The sequence below is a fragment of the Gopherus flavomarginatus genome, chromosome 8 (assembly GCF_025201925.1).
Source record: "Gopherus flavomarginatus isolate rGopFla2 chromosome 8, rGopFla2.mat.asm, whole genome shotgun sequence".
NCBI lineage: Eukaryota > Metazoa > Chordata > Testudines > Testudinidae > Gopherus > Gopherus flavomarginatus.
Window position 1 is genome coordinate 58,366,858 of NC_066624.1, and position 19,227 is coordinate 58,386,084.

The following is a 19,227-nucleotide window of genomic DNA, read 5'->3' on the forward strand; positions in this document are numbered from 1 at the left end:
CTTCTTCAGTGTATCTTTAACTGACAGCAAGGCAACCTGGGGTGAAATCAGCTCTGAAGAACAGCAGGCTAGGTCAGCCATTCATCCAGTTTTAAGATCGATGGTCCTGTTTTTAAATGGTTTGTCCCCTATCTAGTGCTGAAACTAAACTAGATGCAGTTTTGTCTGGTATGAGGGCAGAGGCACCAAAACTGGGAGGGCCAGAAGTCCATGGCTCCCCTACTTTTTAACATGGGTGTAGTTTGGGGAATAAGGGGCTGCATTACCACCCCAAACTACAAGTCTTGGGCAGGCATGGAATGGTGCAGGCAGGGGCTGCACTTCATGGCAGGGGAGATAATAAAGTGATACGCTCCCCTGCTGCAAAGTGCAACCCTTACCCGCAGTGCCAGAGGTAACACCCCTGAGTAACATAATTATTACGACTGAACCCCCTGGGTAGACAGCACTATGTCAACAGCAGAGTTTCTCTGATAGACATAGCTACCACCAGTCAGGGAGGTGGATTAACTGCCGACGGGAGAGCTCTCACCCATCAGCATTGAGTGTCTTCATTAAAGTGCTACAGCAGTGCAGCTCCATCGGTGTTCTTCCACCTGAGGTTCTGCCCCCTGGATAGGCCAGAAGCTGGGCCGTGGTAAGACCCATCCAGCAGGGCTACTCGGGGAAAGGGAGGGCAAGTGGGGCAATTTGCCTCAGGCCCCAGGTCCCACAAGGGCCCCCACGAGAATATAGTATTCTATAGTATTGCAACTCTTTTTATAGAAGGGGCCCCCAAAATTGCTTTGCCCAAGGCCCCCTAAATCCTCTGGGTGGCCCTGCCATCCAGGGAGCCTAGGCTGCTGTGGGGAGCCCCAGACTCTCCACCTGTCCATGAGCTGCCCCTGGCACGTGTCCCCACCTGGAAGAGGAGGAGCAAGGGTGGGGCCATGGAGGGGACAGGGTCACAGAAGGAGACAGGGCCTTGTGGGTCCCCCCCATTGAGATTCCGGTGCTCCTGGGCTGAGGATGCCATTTTGAAAACCGTCCCTGCTGTTGTGACCTAGCACGAATGAGGGACCCATTTTGAAGAACGTGCCAGGTAGGGTTACCACTTTTGAAATGCAAAAAAACTGGCAAGCCCGTCCCACAAAAGACAAGCCTGACACAACCTGAATCCCCAACCACAGGACAACTCTGCAACCCCCTCCAACAGCCACTTACAGTATCTAGAGAGAGAACACCTATATTATTGGTAGGTAACATCTTAGGTCTCTTCACTCTCACGTGACTCAAACCCTCTCTTCACTCTCACGTGACTCAAACCCTCTCTCACCCTCAAACGGTGCGCGTTCATGTTGATGGGCAGACAGCTGCTGTATTTTCAACAGTTTTCTCTGTTGTCTCTTAAACTGTGGAAGTGGGAACTCTGCAGCATCTTTAGCTGGACACAGAAACTTTTAACATTAGGTGTCCCAGGGTATTATGATAATAATGCACATTTTTAGACCCAAGCAAAGAAAATAGCGGATTAATTATTTTTCTGGCAACTGGCAAACCCACAAGAATCCCAGCCAGGCCAGTCAAATACCAGCCAGGTGGTAACTCTAGGGCCAGCCTATACCTGGTGGCATGACCTCGCACGTGTGCAGGAGGCCATTTTGAAGAGTACCTACCCTGCCCTTGTGACTTTGCATGTATGTGTGCGGTCACACTGGTGGGGATGGACCCATGCTGTTCCTGGCAGTATGGAATGTCTGGTAATCTGGGGATATGCAAGTGGGCACCCTAGACCAGGATTGTGCTAAAGTCCCACCAAAACTTTTATTTTTGGCATTTCAGCAGTGCCTAGGCCTTGTGCTGATGCTCTGTGTGGGATGGATTCCTCTCCTACAGCTCAGGAGAGACGTTCCCAGTTCTCCAATTAAATCCAAATACACAACTGTACCTCTTGCAATAATTATTTCATTTCTGCAAAAATACCTATTGGAATTTCCCACACTGCTGGGACGTGCAGTCATCCCCAGTCAAACTTAACATGCTCTCCTGCGGAACAACAGCTCTATCTGAGGTATCCTCCTGCCCTCGCAGAGTCTGCAATAGGGAAGTGCTCCTGAGGAACTACTAGACCACTTCAGGTGTCTGAGAGGCCTAGTTAGAATCCATAGCCGCTGCTAGAGGTCACTGCACATGAGGCTCGATCTCATGGCCTGTTCCTCTATCTGTAAGTCAGTGGCTGTTGCATGAATGCTCTTTTACCCAGGCTTACTAGTAAGGGAAATACAGCAAGGCAGTATGTTTCCACAACACCGACTCCTTCCTCTCTAACTGTCTGGTGGGGTCTGCCTGAGACAGGGTTTCATTCACCTCAGCAGTCCATGGCAATTTAAAGCTGACATACAGTATCTAGCTTGAACACTGCTGGTGTTTTCCTAGCTCAGTTGCTTGAGCTGTCAGATGTCCTGTTGCCACTGCCAGGTCTCTTGCATCTTTGACTTTGACTTGCAGCTTCTGGGAAGATACGGAATGGTTGGCATGACAGCCAGGGCTGGAATCAGTCTGATGGTAGCAGGAGGCTTGGTGCTTGGGAAGCCATATATGCTGGAGAAGGAAAACAAAAGAGCTTCCCGTTCATCACTGAGCAGAAGACTGGGAAGGGGACGGGGTGAGACCTGCAGTGATGGTGATGAGCCTTCTGTTAGAGCCTATAAGTGGGATGGGGTGTGCTAGACAGCCTGGGAAGGCATAGGCTATGGGTCTGTACTGAAGTGGGAGACAGAGCAGGAGCTCTGGGTCTCTCTCTGTAAATAGGAGCTCTTGGAAAGGCAAGTCTATGGCAGTAGTGGATAAGGCTGGTTTGGGTAGGCCCATTAAAAGGTAGGCATGAGTGGCTATGGGAATGTCCCTGAGCTGGGGCTGAGGAGGCTTAGGCAGGCTGCAGAAATGTGTGATGGAAGTGATCATGAGCATATCAGTTTGCACCTCACTTAGGGCGAGCATTTGCTTCCTTTTGGAGCCAAGGGGCGGAACTTCCAGCAGCGGGAGAAAGACCCTGTTCACCCAGTCCCCAGTGCATATGGGTAAGGCTGTTCCTAAGACTGGCAGAGGTTTGGACCACAGCAGCCAGGAGCCAGCTGAGAGTTGTTTAGCCTGCACCCCATTAAGTCTGAAGGTCACATGGACCTTAGAGACAGGACTCAGGCCCACAAGGCAAAGTTTGGCTGATTGGGGTCTTTGTTTGTCTGGATTTCTCTGTTTACCTGGGAAGGAGGGAACTTGATGGTTTGGCTGGCTTGCAAGACCAAACCAGAAGGGGACTATGGCTCAGAGGGGGGACAGACACAAGTTCACAATTAATGCCAAAAAGGCAGGTAGCCCTGTGATGGGACCTATTTAATTTGACCTCCCATTGCAGAAGGTTTCAGGACAACTCTTGACCCTCCCAGGGTTGAATGCTGGCATAACTCCAACATTGTCTGGTGGGGAGACTGCTAACAGCATTTTTATTAAAACACTTTAAAGCTCTCTGTTCCTTCCTGGGATAGGGAGGGGTTCATAACACTTCACCCCAAACATCAGACTCTCACAGACCAGCCACTGCTCAGCATTTTCTTCTCTTTTTCCAGTTAGGGAAACCTTGGCTGGAGGGTTCATAGACCCAAGAGTAGGGGAGATGTTGAATTAAGAGAAATCCCAGCAAATGTGGTCTAATCTTACTCTTGATTATGTTTATTTCATCAAGCTTTGGCTTCTTGGTCTGGCCAGGAAGAAATGTCCTTTTTGCTCTGCTGTGTCTGGATTCAAACATTGCACAGGAAAGCCAATAAAAGTTACTACAGCTTCCTTTCTGAGCTCTTTTCTATCTTAACTGATAGAGGACTTTTTTAGAAGTGTTGAATTTGTGGACAGCTAAATACACTATTGTGATGTGTGTAGAGCTGCTGCTCTCACAAGAAAATAAACTGTGAATCCCATTGCATCAATGAACTTTCTCATTTCCTTAATTGAACCACTGAAGAAACCCAAAATTATAACACTGTGTTTGTAGGCACAAAAATAAGGCTCCATTGTAACAAAGGGCCACATTCTTCCACTCTTACTCAAACTGAGTAGAACTTTCTGCTGTGAATAGTTCCACTGAAATTTATGAAACAATATCAGAAGTAAGGTAATACTCAGTAAGGTAGTAATACTGAATCAGGATAGCAGTAACTGGCCCCAAATTATTAAAACATTGGCTGGTGTAACCAACCTCACATGAGCCAACAGCAGTGATAGAAGCTGGGACCTACAGGCTAAAAGCATGAGCCCATACTACTTGAGCTAGAGGACTGAGGGCTTGTCTACACATGGAATTATTTCAGTATAGCCATTCCTGAATAACTTCATATGTGGATCCTTATTCCAGAATAAGAGTGCCTTCTTCCAGTTTAGTTTAAATCCACTTTCAAAGTAGATTTAAACTTAGCTAGAAAAAGGCACTCTTATTCTGGGATAAGCATCTACATGTGGAATATTCAGGAATAGCTTAGCCCTGAGTCCCTTGCATGGAAGCAGGAACAGATTCATAAAGCTCTTGGGTGGACCAACCACGAGAAGAGGACAAAGGCCCACACTCCTAGTGTGGTTAGACTAGCATAGGCAAAACACAATGACTTTATCTCTGTGTGGATGGTAACCATTCCAGGAGCCATTTCTTCCATTCCTGGTCTTCCTTTTCTTTTCTGAGGTATTATTACTATATAAATGTTTTCTTTATACATTTCAAATGGCTAGAGCAGGCCTGTTTCAACTGAACAGACTGTTACAGTACATTATTTATGGAAAGTAAAAATATTTGAAAAGGAAGATATCTCTTCTTGTCTGTTCTCTCTGCCTGGTTTGTAGGCTGTTTCATTACTCTGTAAAAATGTGTTTAAAACAAATTACAGGAAATATTTAAAAAGAAATGCACCACAGACAATCACTCTCTTAACTAAATTACTGTTAGCCTAAAGATTGTTTATCAAATTATGTTCCTTATGCTGATAAGAACCCTTTCATGTGTACCTGTGGTTTGAATGTGACCCTGGCTGGAGGTTGGTGGTGACAAAACATGACTATCACCTGACAGCTAGTCAATGGCTTTCGGGAAATGAGCAAGTGCTCTCAGTCTACTTCCTAGTGAACATTTGTCGGGATTTGCCAGGCCACCCCTTCCTGCAGGTACCATTGGCCAGGAACGGTGAACAACGGCCACTGGGAGCTGTGAGTGGTCGGACCTGCGGACACTCAGGTAAACAAAGTGTATCATGCCCCGCCAGGGGCTTAACCTGAACAAGCTGTGAACCAAGTTTGGGAACCCCTGATCTAGATAATACTTTGTCCTACCTCAGTGCAATGGCCTGCACTAGATGACCTATCGAGGTCCCTTCCCCTCCTACATTTCTGTGATTCTATGAGGAAAAGTTTAAAAAAAAACTGAGCAAAGTCAGGTTTTCTAAATCTTTGATCATTTTTTTGTTGCTCTCCTCTGGACTCTCCAATTTATCCACATCTCTCCTAAAATGTGGTGCCCATAATTGGACACTGTTCGCCAGCTGAGGCCTCACTAGTGCCAAATAGAGCAGGAGAGTTACCTCCCATCTCTTACATATAACAATCCTGACAATACACCTCAGAATGACATTGGCCTTTCGCAACTGCATCACATTGTTGACTCATATTCAATTTGTGATCCACTATAAACCCCAAATCTTTTACTACTCGCATTTTGTAACTGGGCATTTGATTTTTTTTTCCTTCCCCAGTGAAGTACTTAGTACTTGTCTCTATTCAATTTCATCTCATTTATTTCAGACCAATTCTCTAACTTGTCAAGGTCGTCCTAAATTCTAATACTGTCCAAAATGCTTCCAACCCCTCCCAGTTTGGTGTACTTATATACTTTGCAGAGGACAATCTCCACTCCATTATCCAGACCACATTTTCCTAATTTGCTCATGAGACTGTTATGTGAAACTATGTGCAATGTTGTAGCCATGTTGGTCCCAGGATATCAGAAACACAAGGTGGGTGAGGTAATATCTTTTATTGGACTGACTTCTATTGCTGTGAGAGAGAGAAGCTTTTGAGCATCATAGAGCTCTTCTTCAGGTCTATGAAACTGTGTCCAGCCTTACTAAAATTAAGATATTGTGTCTACTACTTCCCTCTCCTCTCCCCACCATCCACTAGGCCAGTAATCCTTTTGAAGAAGGAAATTGGGTTGGTTTGTCATGACTTGTTCTTGACAAATCCATTGTGGCTATTCCTTATCACCCTATTATCTTCCAGTTGCTTACAACTGATTTTTAAATAATTTATTCCAGTATCTTTTCAGGTATTGAAGTTAGGCTGACTGGTCTATAATTCCCCAGGTCCTCTTCATTCTTCTTTTTAAAGATGGGTACTATGTTTGCCTTTCTACAGTCCTCTGGGTCCTCACCCATCCTCTGTGTATTCTCAAAGATTATTGCTCATGGTTCAGAAATTGCTTCAGCTAGTTTCATAAGTAGTAACTAGTAGGAAGAATTTCTTCAGGCCTTTCTGACTTACATCCCACTTATCTAACTATTATTTAACCTGTTCTCCAGGGACGACTCCAGTTTTTTTGCAGCTCCAAGCGAAAAAAAAGGGGCTGGAGTGCTGCCGCCGAAGCAAAAAAAAAAAGTGCCGCCCCTTGAAAAGTGCTGCCCCAAGCACATGCTTGGAACTCTAGTGCCTAGAACCGGTCCTGCAGTTCTCTCCCTATTTTGGCTTGTGTTCCTTCCCCCTTGTTGTTAATATTAATTATGGAAGCTGATGATACACAGCACCTTGGGCAAGGGACTCAGCACCTTGATGGATTGGGTCCTGAATAGAGATGGAAAATTACCCTCTCCTCCTCAGGAGGCCCCTCCAACTTAAGGTGTAGGCCCTATGGTGGGGAAGTGTGGAATTCTCCATTGCTGTACCTGTTCTTTTGATAAATGGAACTGGTAACTCTGTGGCTCCTGGCATCAGCACTAATAACATGCGATAGTTTGCCACAGACCTGTATGTATTTCAGTTCTGCAGGATGTATCTAGTGGTACTGTCTTCATTCTCTTCTTCTCCATCACCCTTTCTATGGTGAAAGGTGTGTGTCTGTCTACTGAAGTGGCATGCATTGCAATTTTCTCCCACAGGGAAAATTTGTTACCCTGTGTGGGTCCATGCCAGCTGTAGTTCTAAAAGGCAGTCTATGCTATATATGACTGAAGTGGGTAGCTACAAACATTTCTATATAGCAGTAATTTGGGATCTAAACCTGCTGCAGTTTAGGGCATGAGCAAGCTCTAAAACATGAAGACCTTTGAAGTCTGCAGGAGCCCTTACTTTAGATGTATGTTGTTTTGGCGCAGGAACAGTCTCTTTGTTCTGCATTTATACAGTGCAGCACAATGGGGTCCTGGGTCCATGACTGGGTGCTAGGTGCTATCTCAATACAAATAATAAATAAGAATTCTGTGTGTACTTTTGATCAGGCCCTTGAAGAATAAAAGCAACAGTTCAGAAAACCTGAATATTTTGACGAAGCCCCATTAAACCATCACTTCCATTTACTGTGTCTTCTTGTAACTGACAATTAACAAAATACTTGGATGTGAAGCAAGCTGCCTCCTCTCCCGTCCAGTCCATTAACTTAGAGTCTGTGACATCATAATTGCTTCCATAATGATAGGTGACGATTTCACAAACACTGGACTGAAGTATTGCTCAGTGAATCAGGAAGGAGGAGGCAGGTGCAAGAATGAGGGCATGTTTACAAACACATGCCTTGGTTACCAGCAAGCTCAGAGGAGCTGAGGAGCTAAGGGGCTAAGTTAATTAGTTTAATGGGGATCTCAATCAAACTAAAATTTCATGTTTGGCCAAACAAGTGTCTGTCCTCTAAACATACAACTGCAGTGGGCAGAGGAGTGACTGAACCAGTCCTTTGCCTAATGGGAATGTTCACAATGCCAGTCTGATGCTCCAAAAGCTGAACCTTAAAACCCCGACTTCCCCCAGCAGAAACTGGCTTTTATTGTTGCATTCTCCCCAACCCAGTATACATTCCACAACAAGGGCATTGTTTCTGTTGGAATTGTCCGATAAGTTTGTGTATGTAAAAATGATTGTGTTGGGAACAACAGGCTAATATCAAAGAGAAGTCAGAGTAGTTCTTTGACTTACAATAATGGCTACAATGAGCTTAAATGAGACTTCCATTGCTGAATGAAAAATTCAAAAATATAAGTGACCTCACTGACTAAATAGTGACTTTTAACTATTAAGGCTGCAAGACACATTGTCTGAAGATAGGAAAGTTGGATTTGAGGCTTGTAACCTGTCCTTGGCCCAACTCTTCATACCAGTGTAGGGACTCGTGCGGTATGTGAGGTGATTTAGTTGGGGACTGGTCCTGCTTGGAGCAGGGGGCGGGACTAGATGATCTCCTGAGGTCCTTTCCAACCCTGAGATTCTATGATTCATCACTCGTGTGGTGTTTCACCATTGAAATATCCAAGCTCAGTGAGGTGTATTAGGAACCTACCTTCACCTTGAATTGTTAGCTTCTCTTGTAATCTGAGGCCAGCTGTCCATTCGGACTTTTGCCAACAGATCAATGTCGATTACTTCAATAGCAGCAGAGGTCCTAGTATACACGTGCTTTTATGCCAGTATAAGAGTGCTTATTTCACTCACCGAACTGGTGAAGTTTATAATGATAAAAGTATTTTCTTCCAGTATAAGCTGCATCTATGCTAGGGGGGTTGACTGCATATTATGACCAGCAAACTTTTTCTAGTGTGGACTAGGCCTATATCTAGCTATGTTTATCTATTTCAAGGCCCTGTGTATCCTGTGGCAAACTAGTCTTAAATTCCACTGCAAGGGCCCTGAATTGGTGTGCTCTGCTTTTGTGTGGCAGACTAGAAAATATGGTGCTGCTTCAATAAACTCAGATTCGCTATCTCTGTCTTGATATGAAATTTCAATTACATTACACAGCCCTGACACCATCGCTTTTCAGAGAGCCACAGATTATTGTATTTAACTCACAGTGGCACTGCAGAAACTGAAGAGGGTGTGAGAAGCTTGGACAGATGGATAGAGGACAGCTATGGGCAGGCTTTTTACATCTGAGGACATGTGGAAGGCATGTGGAGTAATTATATTAGCTGGCATTCTGGTTGAATGATCAGCTAAACAATATTGATGCTAAATCTTCACCTTCATTTCAGAGCACCATTGAGTTAATGGGGACAATTTAAACTGGGACTTTCAAGCTATCTGCAGATTCAAGAAGGCAACACTGGCTCAGTTATATTGATGCCATGAAGGCTAGAAACATGACTTTAAAAAATGCCATATATTCTGGACCACATTCTGCAACAATTGGTGGGCAGATGGTGGGTTCTGTGACCACAAAATCCTGGAATACATTAGGTCTTGGCCTAGATGTTATTGAGATATAAATCTCTTTTGGTGGATTCATTTTCAAGTTGAATGAAAGTTGATGGCCAAGAGCAAAAGCTCTGAGGGAATTTGTAAGCAAATGTGCCACAAGCACCAGGAGGAAGCGTTTTGTAATACGTCACTGGTTATGCTACTGTGTAATACTCGACCAGCTCCTATAAGCCCACTTCACTTTTGATGGCTGCTACCTCACCTGAGCCAGTACACTTTGTAGAAAGCTTCTAGTGTAAAGAAACTGAAGAGGTCTTGACTGCACTGGAATTTCAGCCACCAGTGTAGCTGCACTAGTGTAAACCCACAGGTGTCCTTACCTCAGGTCTTTCACAAAAGCCACTAAACAGCCAGCAGATGGTGATAAATATCTCTTCTGACCTAGTTTGGACACTCTGTGTCTCAAACAATCCCTGAGCCCAGCCAGTCTCACTGCAAATTCAGTTTTGCTTAGTGGGATCCACTGAATTTCTTGACCAGCTCTACTAATAACCTTTTGGAAATTAAAACTGATCTGGTCTCCTTCACCTCAGTATTGTTGAGCACCTGTGTTGCTTACAGTTCAACTGTACAACCTGTTCAAAATCTAGCATCACAGTCACCCACTCTAGGTGCTGCCGTTCCATGATTTGGCACTTTGGGGTATATGGGCAAATAACTATTGCAGATTCTGCAAAAGCGGTCACAGGAATACACCCTTATCAGGGAATACTACTTTTCCTTGGTAGTGTTCTCAGTGGTGCATCAGAGCATGCTCTCCCTGGAGCTCAGCCACCTGTTTAAGCAATGTTCTGTTTGGGCTGGAACATCTCGAAAAAAGTCCCTCTTAACCTAGCATTACAACTGCTTAGAGCCTCCTTAACTAAGGAAGAAAAGGGAGGGGAGATTCTTGCTAACTGGCTTGCATAACCCCGCCCCTGGTTATTTCATCTTCCTTACAAGGCTAAAGCAAGAGGCTTTCCTTTCTCTGGCTGCCCTACTCTCTCAAAAACAGCAGAACAAGTGGTAGGATCATACTGGAGTGCAGACGGGATGTGGAGGCTGCCAGAGATGGGGAGAGAATAAAGAACCAAGCAAGCAGTTGCGCTTTAGCTCCAGCAGAGGATGGGAGCAGAGAATCATTATAATCTTTAAAAAGAACGAGGAGTACTTGTGGCACCTTAGAGACTAACACATTTATTTATAATCTTTATAAATCCTAAAACAGATTATTTGAACCAGTTCTTCCAAAGAAATGTGAGAAGCAGCTGAAACCGACAAAAGATCATTGAAAGGAAGGAAATGCAACATGAGAGGTAAATATGTCCTTTGCTGGAAAGTTTTTAAAAATTTGGTGTTGTTTTCTTTATGGTAAAAACTTTCAGATATGGGTTCCTAAAATGAGGGTCTCAAACCCCCCTGACTAAAACTTTGGTCTGATTTTTTTTTAAAGGGGTTTTGCTCACCTGCAGCTCCACTGAAGTCAGACCCAAAGCTTTCATTCAGGTCCTTCTAAGAGGATTTTAGGTCCCTTATTGTAGGTACTGGCACTTCTGCTTTTCCACTTTGCTGAGACAATTGCAGTTGAAAGGCTTGGCAGAAAAACCTGGTAGAGTGTATCTCTTAAACAAGTCACAGGAACAAAAACTAATTTAGGATTACACTAAACAAGAAGCTTTTGTCTCTGAGGATAAGGGCTAGCGGGAGACTGGAAAATTGAAACGCTATTATAGCACAGTATTAATGGTGTATAGGTGACCTCCTTCCTTCAACATCCACATTCTGATGAGCTGGAATTCTTGTGTGTCTGCATCTGCTTGAGGTACTATAGCTGGAATGTGGGACTCTGGTTTGATTTCCTAGATCATTTAATTGAAGCAAGCTGGTCTTGTCTACACATTCTGAAAATTATTTCCAGATTCTAACTATTTAGTCTCTTTGAAATTAAGATTCAGCAGTTCTGAAATTAAAAGGGGGAAAAGAGAAAATATCATATTAGCACAAATCTTGCAGTCCATACTCAGGCAGAACTCCCACACTGCTCTCAGTGGGCACCTAGAGACTGCAAGATTTGGCCTATTCGCTGTAAGATTCAATGGACGTGATCTTCAGCTAGTGTAGAGTAGTGTCGCAGCAATGACTTCCATGGCACTATGATTTAGATTGCTAGGGGATCTGGCCCTATGTTCCTTTTTCTTTCCGGGTGAGCTAATGGGTTTCCATATGCTCTTATCCACCAGGTAAAGCTAATGAAGGTTAATTCAAGAACTTTTGTGGGAACTGTGACGAATCACGAGCCCAGTATATTATTTCCCTTAAACAATAGCTACAGATTCCTGTCAAAGGCTTCGGGGCAGACTTCAAATAGGCACACTCTGAGTCGGTGAATTCAGCTGTCAGGAATGGAGGTGCTACGCCGTTCCTCGGTCTTTGCTGCAGAGGTGATGGAGGTTTTTGATCGGTCTCCCACCGACAAGGAGCTGGTGTCCCAGGCTAAGGTGCTCTGCAGAGACTACATACATTCCCGGCTGCTTCGGGCTGGCATTGGCTGGAGCAAACCAGAGCACAGTGCACCCATGCCTGGCGGCAGACTGGCTGAGGTGTCCAGCGTGCTTCTGCGACTAGGTAAGCATCCATGCTGTGGCTGTGGCCAGGGAATCTGAGGGGGTCCCTTCGGGGCACTTCAGACTAGACCAGGAACGGGCAAAAGGCAAGGACTGCTGGGTGCCAAGAGGGCGTCCCAACCAGCCAAGACCTTATTTGCTTAAAGAATGAGGTGTTATTCTCTGCACCTGGAGCATCCAGACTGGTTCCCACTGCACCTCCTCATTCTGCCCCTACCTCCCACCTGGAGCAAGGAGCAGCTCCTTGCTCATCCCAGTGATTCTGGAGAGACTGTTTCCTGTAGGTCCCTGGGGAAATATAAGCTTGATCCTGTACCAATTAAAACTTGATAAGAGTTTTGCCTTTGACTTCAGTGGGGGCAGGATCAAGCCCTTTATCTCTATGTTCATTCAATCCATGGCTTCCCCAGACTAGCACCTCAACGGAGCTCACAATCTATTCTGCATTCAGCAGGGCGAGCTGGCCTCCATGACAGCCCGATGCCGGACTACAGTGACAGTCTTATCTGTATAATTCTGCTAGCGGTAAACTTGGGCTGCTTCAATTGCTCACCTAGGAAGGAGGTGACCGAGTTGTAGGGATGCTTCATTCAGGGTCTTCCACTTGGACTGTGTGCATTAGAAAGCCTTGTAATGGCTGCATTTCAATAACAAAATGTGACAGTTAATCCACTGCCATCTGCCTTAGACTGTCTTTCTGATTCACTCAGTTGGACCGGAGTCTTCTCTATTGCTTCTGGCATTGGGGCCATCCATGCTTGGAGGGGTGCGGCCAAATCACTAGTCCAGGGAGCTTTTCACAACCTGGCTTTGCCTGTGGAGTTGTGCAGGAAGAAAAAATATATGAGGAGCAAATATGTGGTGGCCATGGCTAGATGGCATTCAGCTAGCAAAGCACTAAAGGCTATATCAGCTGAACTCCATTACTATGTATAGTTACCAGGATCTGGATGTTGGGTTGTAGGAACACGCGGTGGTGGTGGGGGGTGGCCATAGGGGCTAAGGTGTACGGTGCTGGCATCAAGTGCATATGCTAGATGGCAGCACTAAGGCCTTGTCTACACTAGGCAGGTAAGTCGACAGAAGTTACACTACTCCAGCTACATGAATAATGTAACTGGAGTCGACGTAGCTTAGGTCGACTTACTGCAGTGTCTACACCTAGGATTGCCAACTTTCTTATTGCACAAAACCGAACACCCTTGCCCTGTCTCACCCCTTCCCCAAGGCCCCTCCCCTGCCCCGCCCCTTCTCTGAGGCCCTGCCCACCACTCACTCCCACCTCCCTCCCTCCGTCGCTCGCTCTCCTCCACCCTCACTTACTTTCACTGGGCTGGGGCAGGGGTCTGGGTGTGAGAGGTGGTGAGGGCTCCAGCTGGGGGTGCAGACTTTGGGGTGGGGCAGGGGGTGAGAGGCTTGGGGTGCAAGAGGGGGCTCCAGGCTGGAACCAAGGGGTTTGGACGGGCGTGTGGGCTCTGGGGTGGGGCCAGAGATGAGCAGTTTCAGGTGCAGAAGAGGGCTCCAGTCTGGGGCCAAGGGGTTTGGAGTGCGGGAGGGGGCTCAGGGCTGAGTCAGGGGTTTGGCATGTCAGAGGGGGTACAGGAGGGGGCTCAGGGCTGGGGTAGGGTGTTGGGATGCAGAAGGGGGTGCGGGCTCTGGGAGGGAATTAGGGTATGGGAAAGGGTCCTGACCTCAAGCAAGGTGTTCAGGGTGTGGGCTCTGGCCAGGCAGTGCTTACCTCAAGCAGCTCCTGGTCACGACTCCCTGCCTGCCCTGGCTCTGTGCTGCTCCTGGAAGCTGCTGCCATATCCTGCCCCTTGGCCAGAGGCATGGCCAGGCGGCTCTGCGCACTGCCCCCACAGCTCCCATTGGTCATGGTTCCTGGCCAATGGGATCTGCAGAACCAGCGCTGGGGGTGGGGGCAGCACATGGAACTTCCCTGATCACTCCTGTGCCTAAGGGCCACAGGGACATGCCGGCTGCTTCCAGGGAGCTGCGCAGAGCCAGGGAAGGCAGGGAGCCTGCCTTAGCCCCACTGTGCTGCCATCTGGACTTTTAATGGCCTGGTCAGCAGTACTGAGAGGAGCCACCACAGTCCCTTTTCAACCAGGCGTTACAGTCAAAAACCAGATGCCTGGCAACCAGCATTCCTTCTACTTTTTCCCATACATGTGAGGAATGAAAATTCGTTATGTGCACCAATATGGAGGTGAGACAGAGGGTTGCGGTGAAGGGGGTTGAGGGGTCCAGTTGGGAGTGCAGGCTCTTGGGTGGGGCTGGGGATGAGGGGTTTGGGGTGCAGGCTGCTCGGGGCTACGGTGGGGAGAGAGGACTCCCCCCCAGCTCTCTCTCCTGCGGCAGCTCCAGGGCTGGGGCTACAGGATAGGTGCCTCTATCCCAGCCGCGGCAGGTCCAGAGCTGAGGTGGGGCCAGGGGAAGGGCGCCTGGCTGCGGCAGGGCTGGGTCCAGGTCAGGGGAGGGGCACTCACCCCTGCCCACAGCAAGCTGGGGGCTGGGCTAGGTTGGGGCTAGGGGAGGGATGCCCTTCCCCCAGCTGCAGCAGGTCCTGGCCAGGCGGGTTCCTTGAGTGCCTGCGCTGCACTTAATAGGCTGCTGGCTTGGCCACATGACCGTGCAGCTTACAGGGAACATAGCTGGCAACCCTATCTACACCGCGCTGGGTCAATGGGAGACACTGTCCTGTCGCCTTCCCTTTAGGGTTGCCAGGTGTCCAGTTTTTGAGTGGAATGCCCAGTCAAAAAGGGACCCAGGCAGCTCCGGTCAGCACCCCTGACCGAGCTGTTAAAAGTCCTGTTGGCAGCCAGGGGGCTCCTGTCATAAACAGATAGCTAAGGGTTAATGTCTCTTTCACCTGAAAAAAAAAAGTATCCTGAAACACCTGACCAGAGGACCAATCAGGAAACCAGACTTTTTTCAACTCTGGGTGGAGGGAAGTTTGTGTCTGAGTTCTTTGTCTTCTGCCTGAATCTCTCTCAGCTAGAGAAGGATTTTTTCTATTTCCTGCTTTCTAATCTTCTGTTTCCAAGTTGTGAGTACAAAGTTGGTTTTTTGTTTTGTATTTACATGTCTATAGTTGCTGGAGTGCTTTAAATTGTATTCTTTTGAATAAGGCTGTTTATTCATATTTCTTTTAAGCAATTGACCCTATATTTGTCACCTTAATACAGAGAGACCATTTGTATGTATTTTTCTTTCTTTTTTATATAAAGCTTTCTTTTAAGACCTGTTGGAGTTTTTCTTTAGTGAGGAACTCCAGGGAACTGGGTCTGCAGCTCACCAGGGAATTGGTGGGAGGAAGAAGTCGGGGAAAACCTGTGTGTGTTAGATGTACTAGCCTGACTTTGCATTCACTCTGGGTGAGGGGGGAAGAGAGATTGACTCTCGGTAATTCTGTTCTCCAGGCTGGGAACGGGGAGGGTGGAATCCCTCTGTTTAGATTCACGGAGGTTGCTTCTGTGTATCTCTCCAGGAACATCTGGAGGGGGGGGAGGGAAAAGGTTTATTTCCCTTTGTTGTGAGACTCAAGGGATTTGGGTCTTGGGGTCCCCAGGGAAGGTTTTTGGGGGGACCAGAGTGCCCCAAAACACTCTAATTTTTTGGGTGGTGGCAGCAGTACCAGGTCCAAGCTGGTAACTAAGCTTGGAGGTTTTCATGCTAACCCCTATATTTTGGACGCTAAGGTCCAAATCTGGGACTAGGTTACTGACATGGTGGTAGCGGTGGGATAGATAGAATCCAGAAGCCAGTAGGAATATTATATTTTTCTTTTCTCTGCTAGGGGCTTTTTAGCAGAGAGAAACAGTTTGGTTTTAAAAGGGAACCAGAGAGAATTTTTTTTCTCTGCTCTCTCTGGCAGCTGTGGCTTGCATATTAAGCAAGCAACCATTAAGAGACTGTTAAGGGTCTTTTGTCACAATAGCACTCCCATTAGGAGGCAAATACTAGCACTATATACATGCAAATAAAGTGGTTTTTCTGGTTTACTTTACATTGAAAAAAATTAGAGTGTTTTGGGGCAGTCTGGTCCCCCCAAAAACCTTCCCTGGGGACCCTAAGACCCAAATCCCTTGAGTCTCACAACAAAGGGTTTCCTGATTGGTCCTCTGGTCAGGTGTTTCAGGATACTTTTTTTTTTCAGGTGAAAGAGACATTAACTCTTAGCTATCTGTTTATGACAGCTCCACACACTGTTCCCGTCCCAAGTGCCAGCTCCGCAGCTCCCATTGGCTGGGAACTGGCCAGTGGGAGCTTCAGGGGTGGCGCCTGCAGACAGGGCAGTGTGCAGAGCCACCTGGCTGCACCTCCACCTAGGAGCCGGAGAGGGGACATGGCAGTGCTTCCGGGAGCTGTCTGAGGTCAGTGCCAGCAGGAGCCTGCACTCCTGACCCCCTTCTATGCCCCAACCCCTGTGCCAGCCCTGATCCTCCTCCCGCTCTCCTAACCCCTCGATCCCAACCCAGAGCACCCTCTTGCACCCCAAACCGCTCATCCCCAGCCCCACCCCATAGCCCATACCTCTAACTGGAGATGGAACTCTCTCCCATGCCCCAAACCCCTGCCCCAGCCCAGAACCCCTTCCTGCACCCCAAACCTCTCATTCCCAGCCCTACCCTGGAGCTGGCACCCCCAGCCTGCACATCCTCCTGGATCCCAACCCCCTGCTCCAGCCCGATGAAAATGAGTGAGTGAGTGAGGGTGGAGAGAAGGAGCAACAAAGGGAGAGGAGATGGAGTGAGTGGGGGTGGGCCCCAGAGGAGGGGCAGGGAAGTGAGGGCAGGGGAGGAGGGGCGGGACAGGGGCAAGGCAACAGTGTTCAGTTTAGTGCGAGCAGAACTTTGGCAACTCCCTGATTCCTTTACTTTTCTCATTCCGATGGAATACCAGAGTCGACTGGAGAGTGCTCTGCTGTCGATTTAGCGGGTCTTCACCAGACCCCTGCTGCATCAATCACAGCCGCGTGGGCCTCTAGTAAATGTAGACATGGCCTCATTGCCAGCATGTTCTCCTGCGGAAAGGAGTGATAAGAAGGGGAGCATAGTTCATTGGGCCAACCAGTGGCATCCTGCCCTATATCAGCTTGTACTAGATCAGTGGTTCCCAAACTGGGGTTCACGAACTCCTGGGGGTTCACACAATGATATAGGGGGGTTGCCAGAAAAATGTCCTTAACGGCGGCCAGAGGACCCTGGGCACGGGAGGCAGCAGGTGTGACCCAGTTGCGGAGCAGACAGCCCGAGTCCTGTGGAGCGCAGAGCATGCAGCTGAGCCCCAGTCAGCGCAGGGCCAGCGGCCCGAGGCCTGCAGAGCGTGCAGTCAGGCCTCGGTCAGCAGAGGCACCAGCAGCCCGTGCTCTGCAGAGCGCGGGGCTGGGAAGTTGAGGCTAGCAGCCCAAACCCCAGCAGTCAGTGAGGGCCAGCAGCCCGAGCCCCATGGAGTGTGGAGTCGGCAGTCTTAGCGCCATGCAGTGCAGCGCTGGGAAGTTGGGGCTAGCAGCCCAAGCCCTGCAGAGTGCACAGCTGAGCCCTGGTCAGCAGAGGTGCCGGCAGCCCGAGCCCCATGCAGCGTGGGACTGGGAAGTTGGGGCCGGCAGCCCGAGCCCTGCAGAGCATGCAGCAGAGCCCAGGTCAGTGGAGGCGCTGGCAGCCCGAGCCCAATGCAGTGCAAGCCAGGAAGTTGGGGTCAGTAGCCTGAGCCTCAGCAGTCAGTGGGGGCCAGCAGCCCGAGCCCCACGGAGTGCAGAGCTGGCAGCCTGAGCCCCATGCAGCACAGGGCCGGGAAGTTGGGGCCGGCAGCCCGAGCCTCAGCAGTCACCAGAGACCAGCAGCCTGATCCCTGTGGAGTGCGGAGCCCGGTGCAGGGCCAGCAGCCTGAGCCCCATCGCAGGCAGGGAGGCAGCTGAAACCCCAGGCATGCAGGTAGCAGCTGAGACCCCTGTCCTTGGCAGACGGGGAGTTGGGTGGCATGAGGGCAGAGTGAGCAGGGGCCATGCTGTACGTGGGGTGTGGTCCAGGCTAATTTGTCCCTCGTAGGGCACCCTCCTAGGGATGGCCCTGGTGGTGGAATAAAAGGTGTTCGCACGCCAAACCAGCTGGAACCAGGCAGTAGTCACTGTAGCAGCATTGAGGTGCCTCAGTAATTCAACATTTTGTCATTTTCTTTGGAGCACTCTTTTGCTTCAGTGAGAGGTGAGTGAATGTTAGCATCACACTGAGGAGATTTAAACTTAAATCCCTGGAAATATTCATTTTTAGGAGCGGGTTCAGGAGATTTCACATTTTAGTGAAAGGGGTTCACGGGTTGTTAAAGTTTGGGAACCACTGTACTAGATGCACCTCACAGGCATACCGGGATACTGACAACTGGCCATGCTGCACGATTTTTTGCCCATCCTATTAAGATTTAGCCTTTGTTGTCTTAAAGTCAGCCAGTTCTCTCCTCGTCTCCTGTCACTGTGGTTGTGGAGAGTATTTTTGTATCTAGTAGCCCTCCTTGTCCAAATGATCTTCAGATCACTTTTGGCCAGAACACTACCAATAATGTCTACTTCCACAGACTTCACTGTCTGTCTGCTTGCAGTGTGCTTCGCTGACATACATGTGCTGAGAATTTCATCTAGTATCTCGCCCAGTTTCTCTCCCTCTTTTCCCTTCTGACTTCTCCTTTCCTTTTCTATATCTTGGTGACTTTTCTTTGGTCTTTGTTTTACAGGCTGCGGTTTCCCCTCAGATGAATTTTTCATCCTTTTCTATTGTTTCATTTATTTATTTTCCTCTAAGTTCCTCTCTTCCCCAGACATATTCTTTTCTTCTGTTTTATTTTTTCCTTTCTTTTGCCATCTGTGTCTTTTCTTTCCTTTTCCTTCCATTCCCTTTCACCTTTTTGGTCTTCTCTCTTTCTCCACCGTCTGCTCAGGTGGGGTCAATGTGGGTGGCAGAAGTGTTTTGGAGGGCGAGCAGATGGCAGAGTGAATTGGAAGGCGTCTCCTTGACGACTGTTCTGACTCTGTTACTGTGCTTATGTTCAGATGGAAGGATTTGGCTGATAGTCCTAAGAACTTGGCTTCTCTAAGCAAACCTGCTTGGAATGGAACCACATATAAAGGCACAAGGGAAAAATCATTCTTCCTATT

The 19,227-nt window shown here is 48.0% G+C and overlaps 1 protein-coding gene across 3 annotated transcripts in view; it reads left to right on the forward strand.

Moving 5' to 3' along the window:
* Window positions 1-10,423: 10,423 nt before the first annotated feature.
* BOK (BCL2 family apoptosis regulator BOK) overlaps window positions 10,424-19,227 on the forward strand; it is a 38,948-nt gene continuing 30,144 nt past the window's right edge. For 2 of the 3 annotated variants that reach the window (XM_050965694.1, XM_050965696.1), the window contains exons 1-2: window positions 10,424-10,769; window positions 11,694-12,078. In XM_050965694.1, the coding sequence (XP_050821651.1) occupies window positions 11,856-12,078 (223 nt within the window). In that variant the 5' untranslated portion in view covers window positions 10,424-10,769; window positions 11,694-11,855. The remainder of the gene's footprint in view (window positions 10,770-11,693; window positions 12,079-19,227) is intronic. The other variant, XM_050965695.1, reaches the window with a different exon arrangement.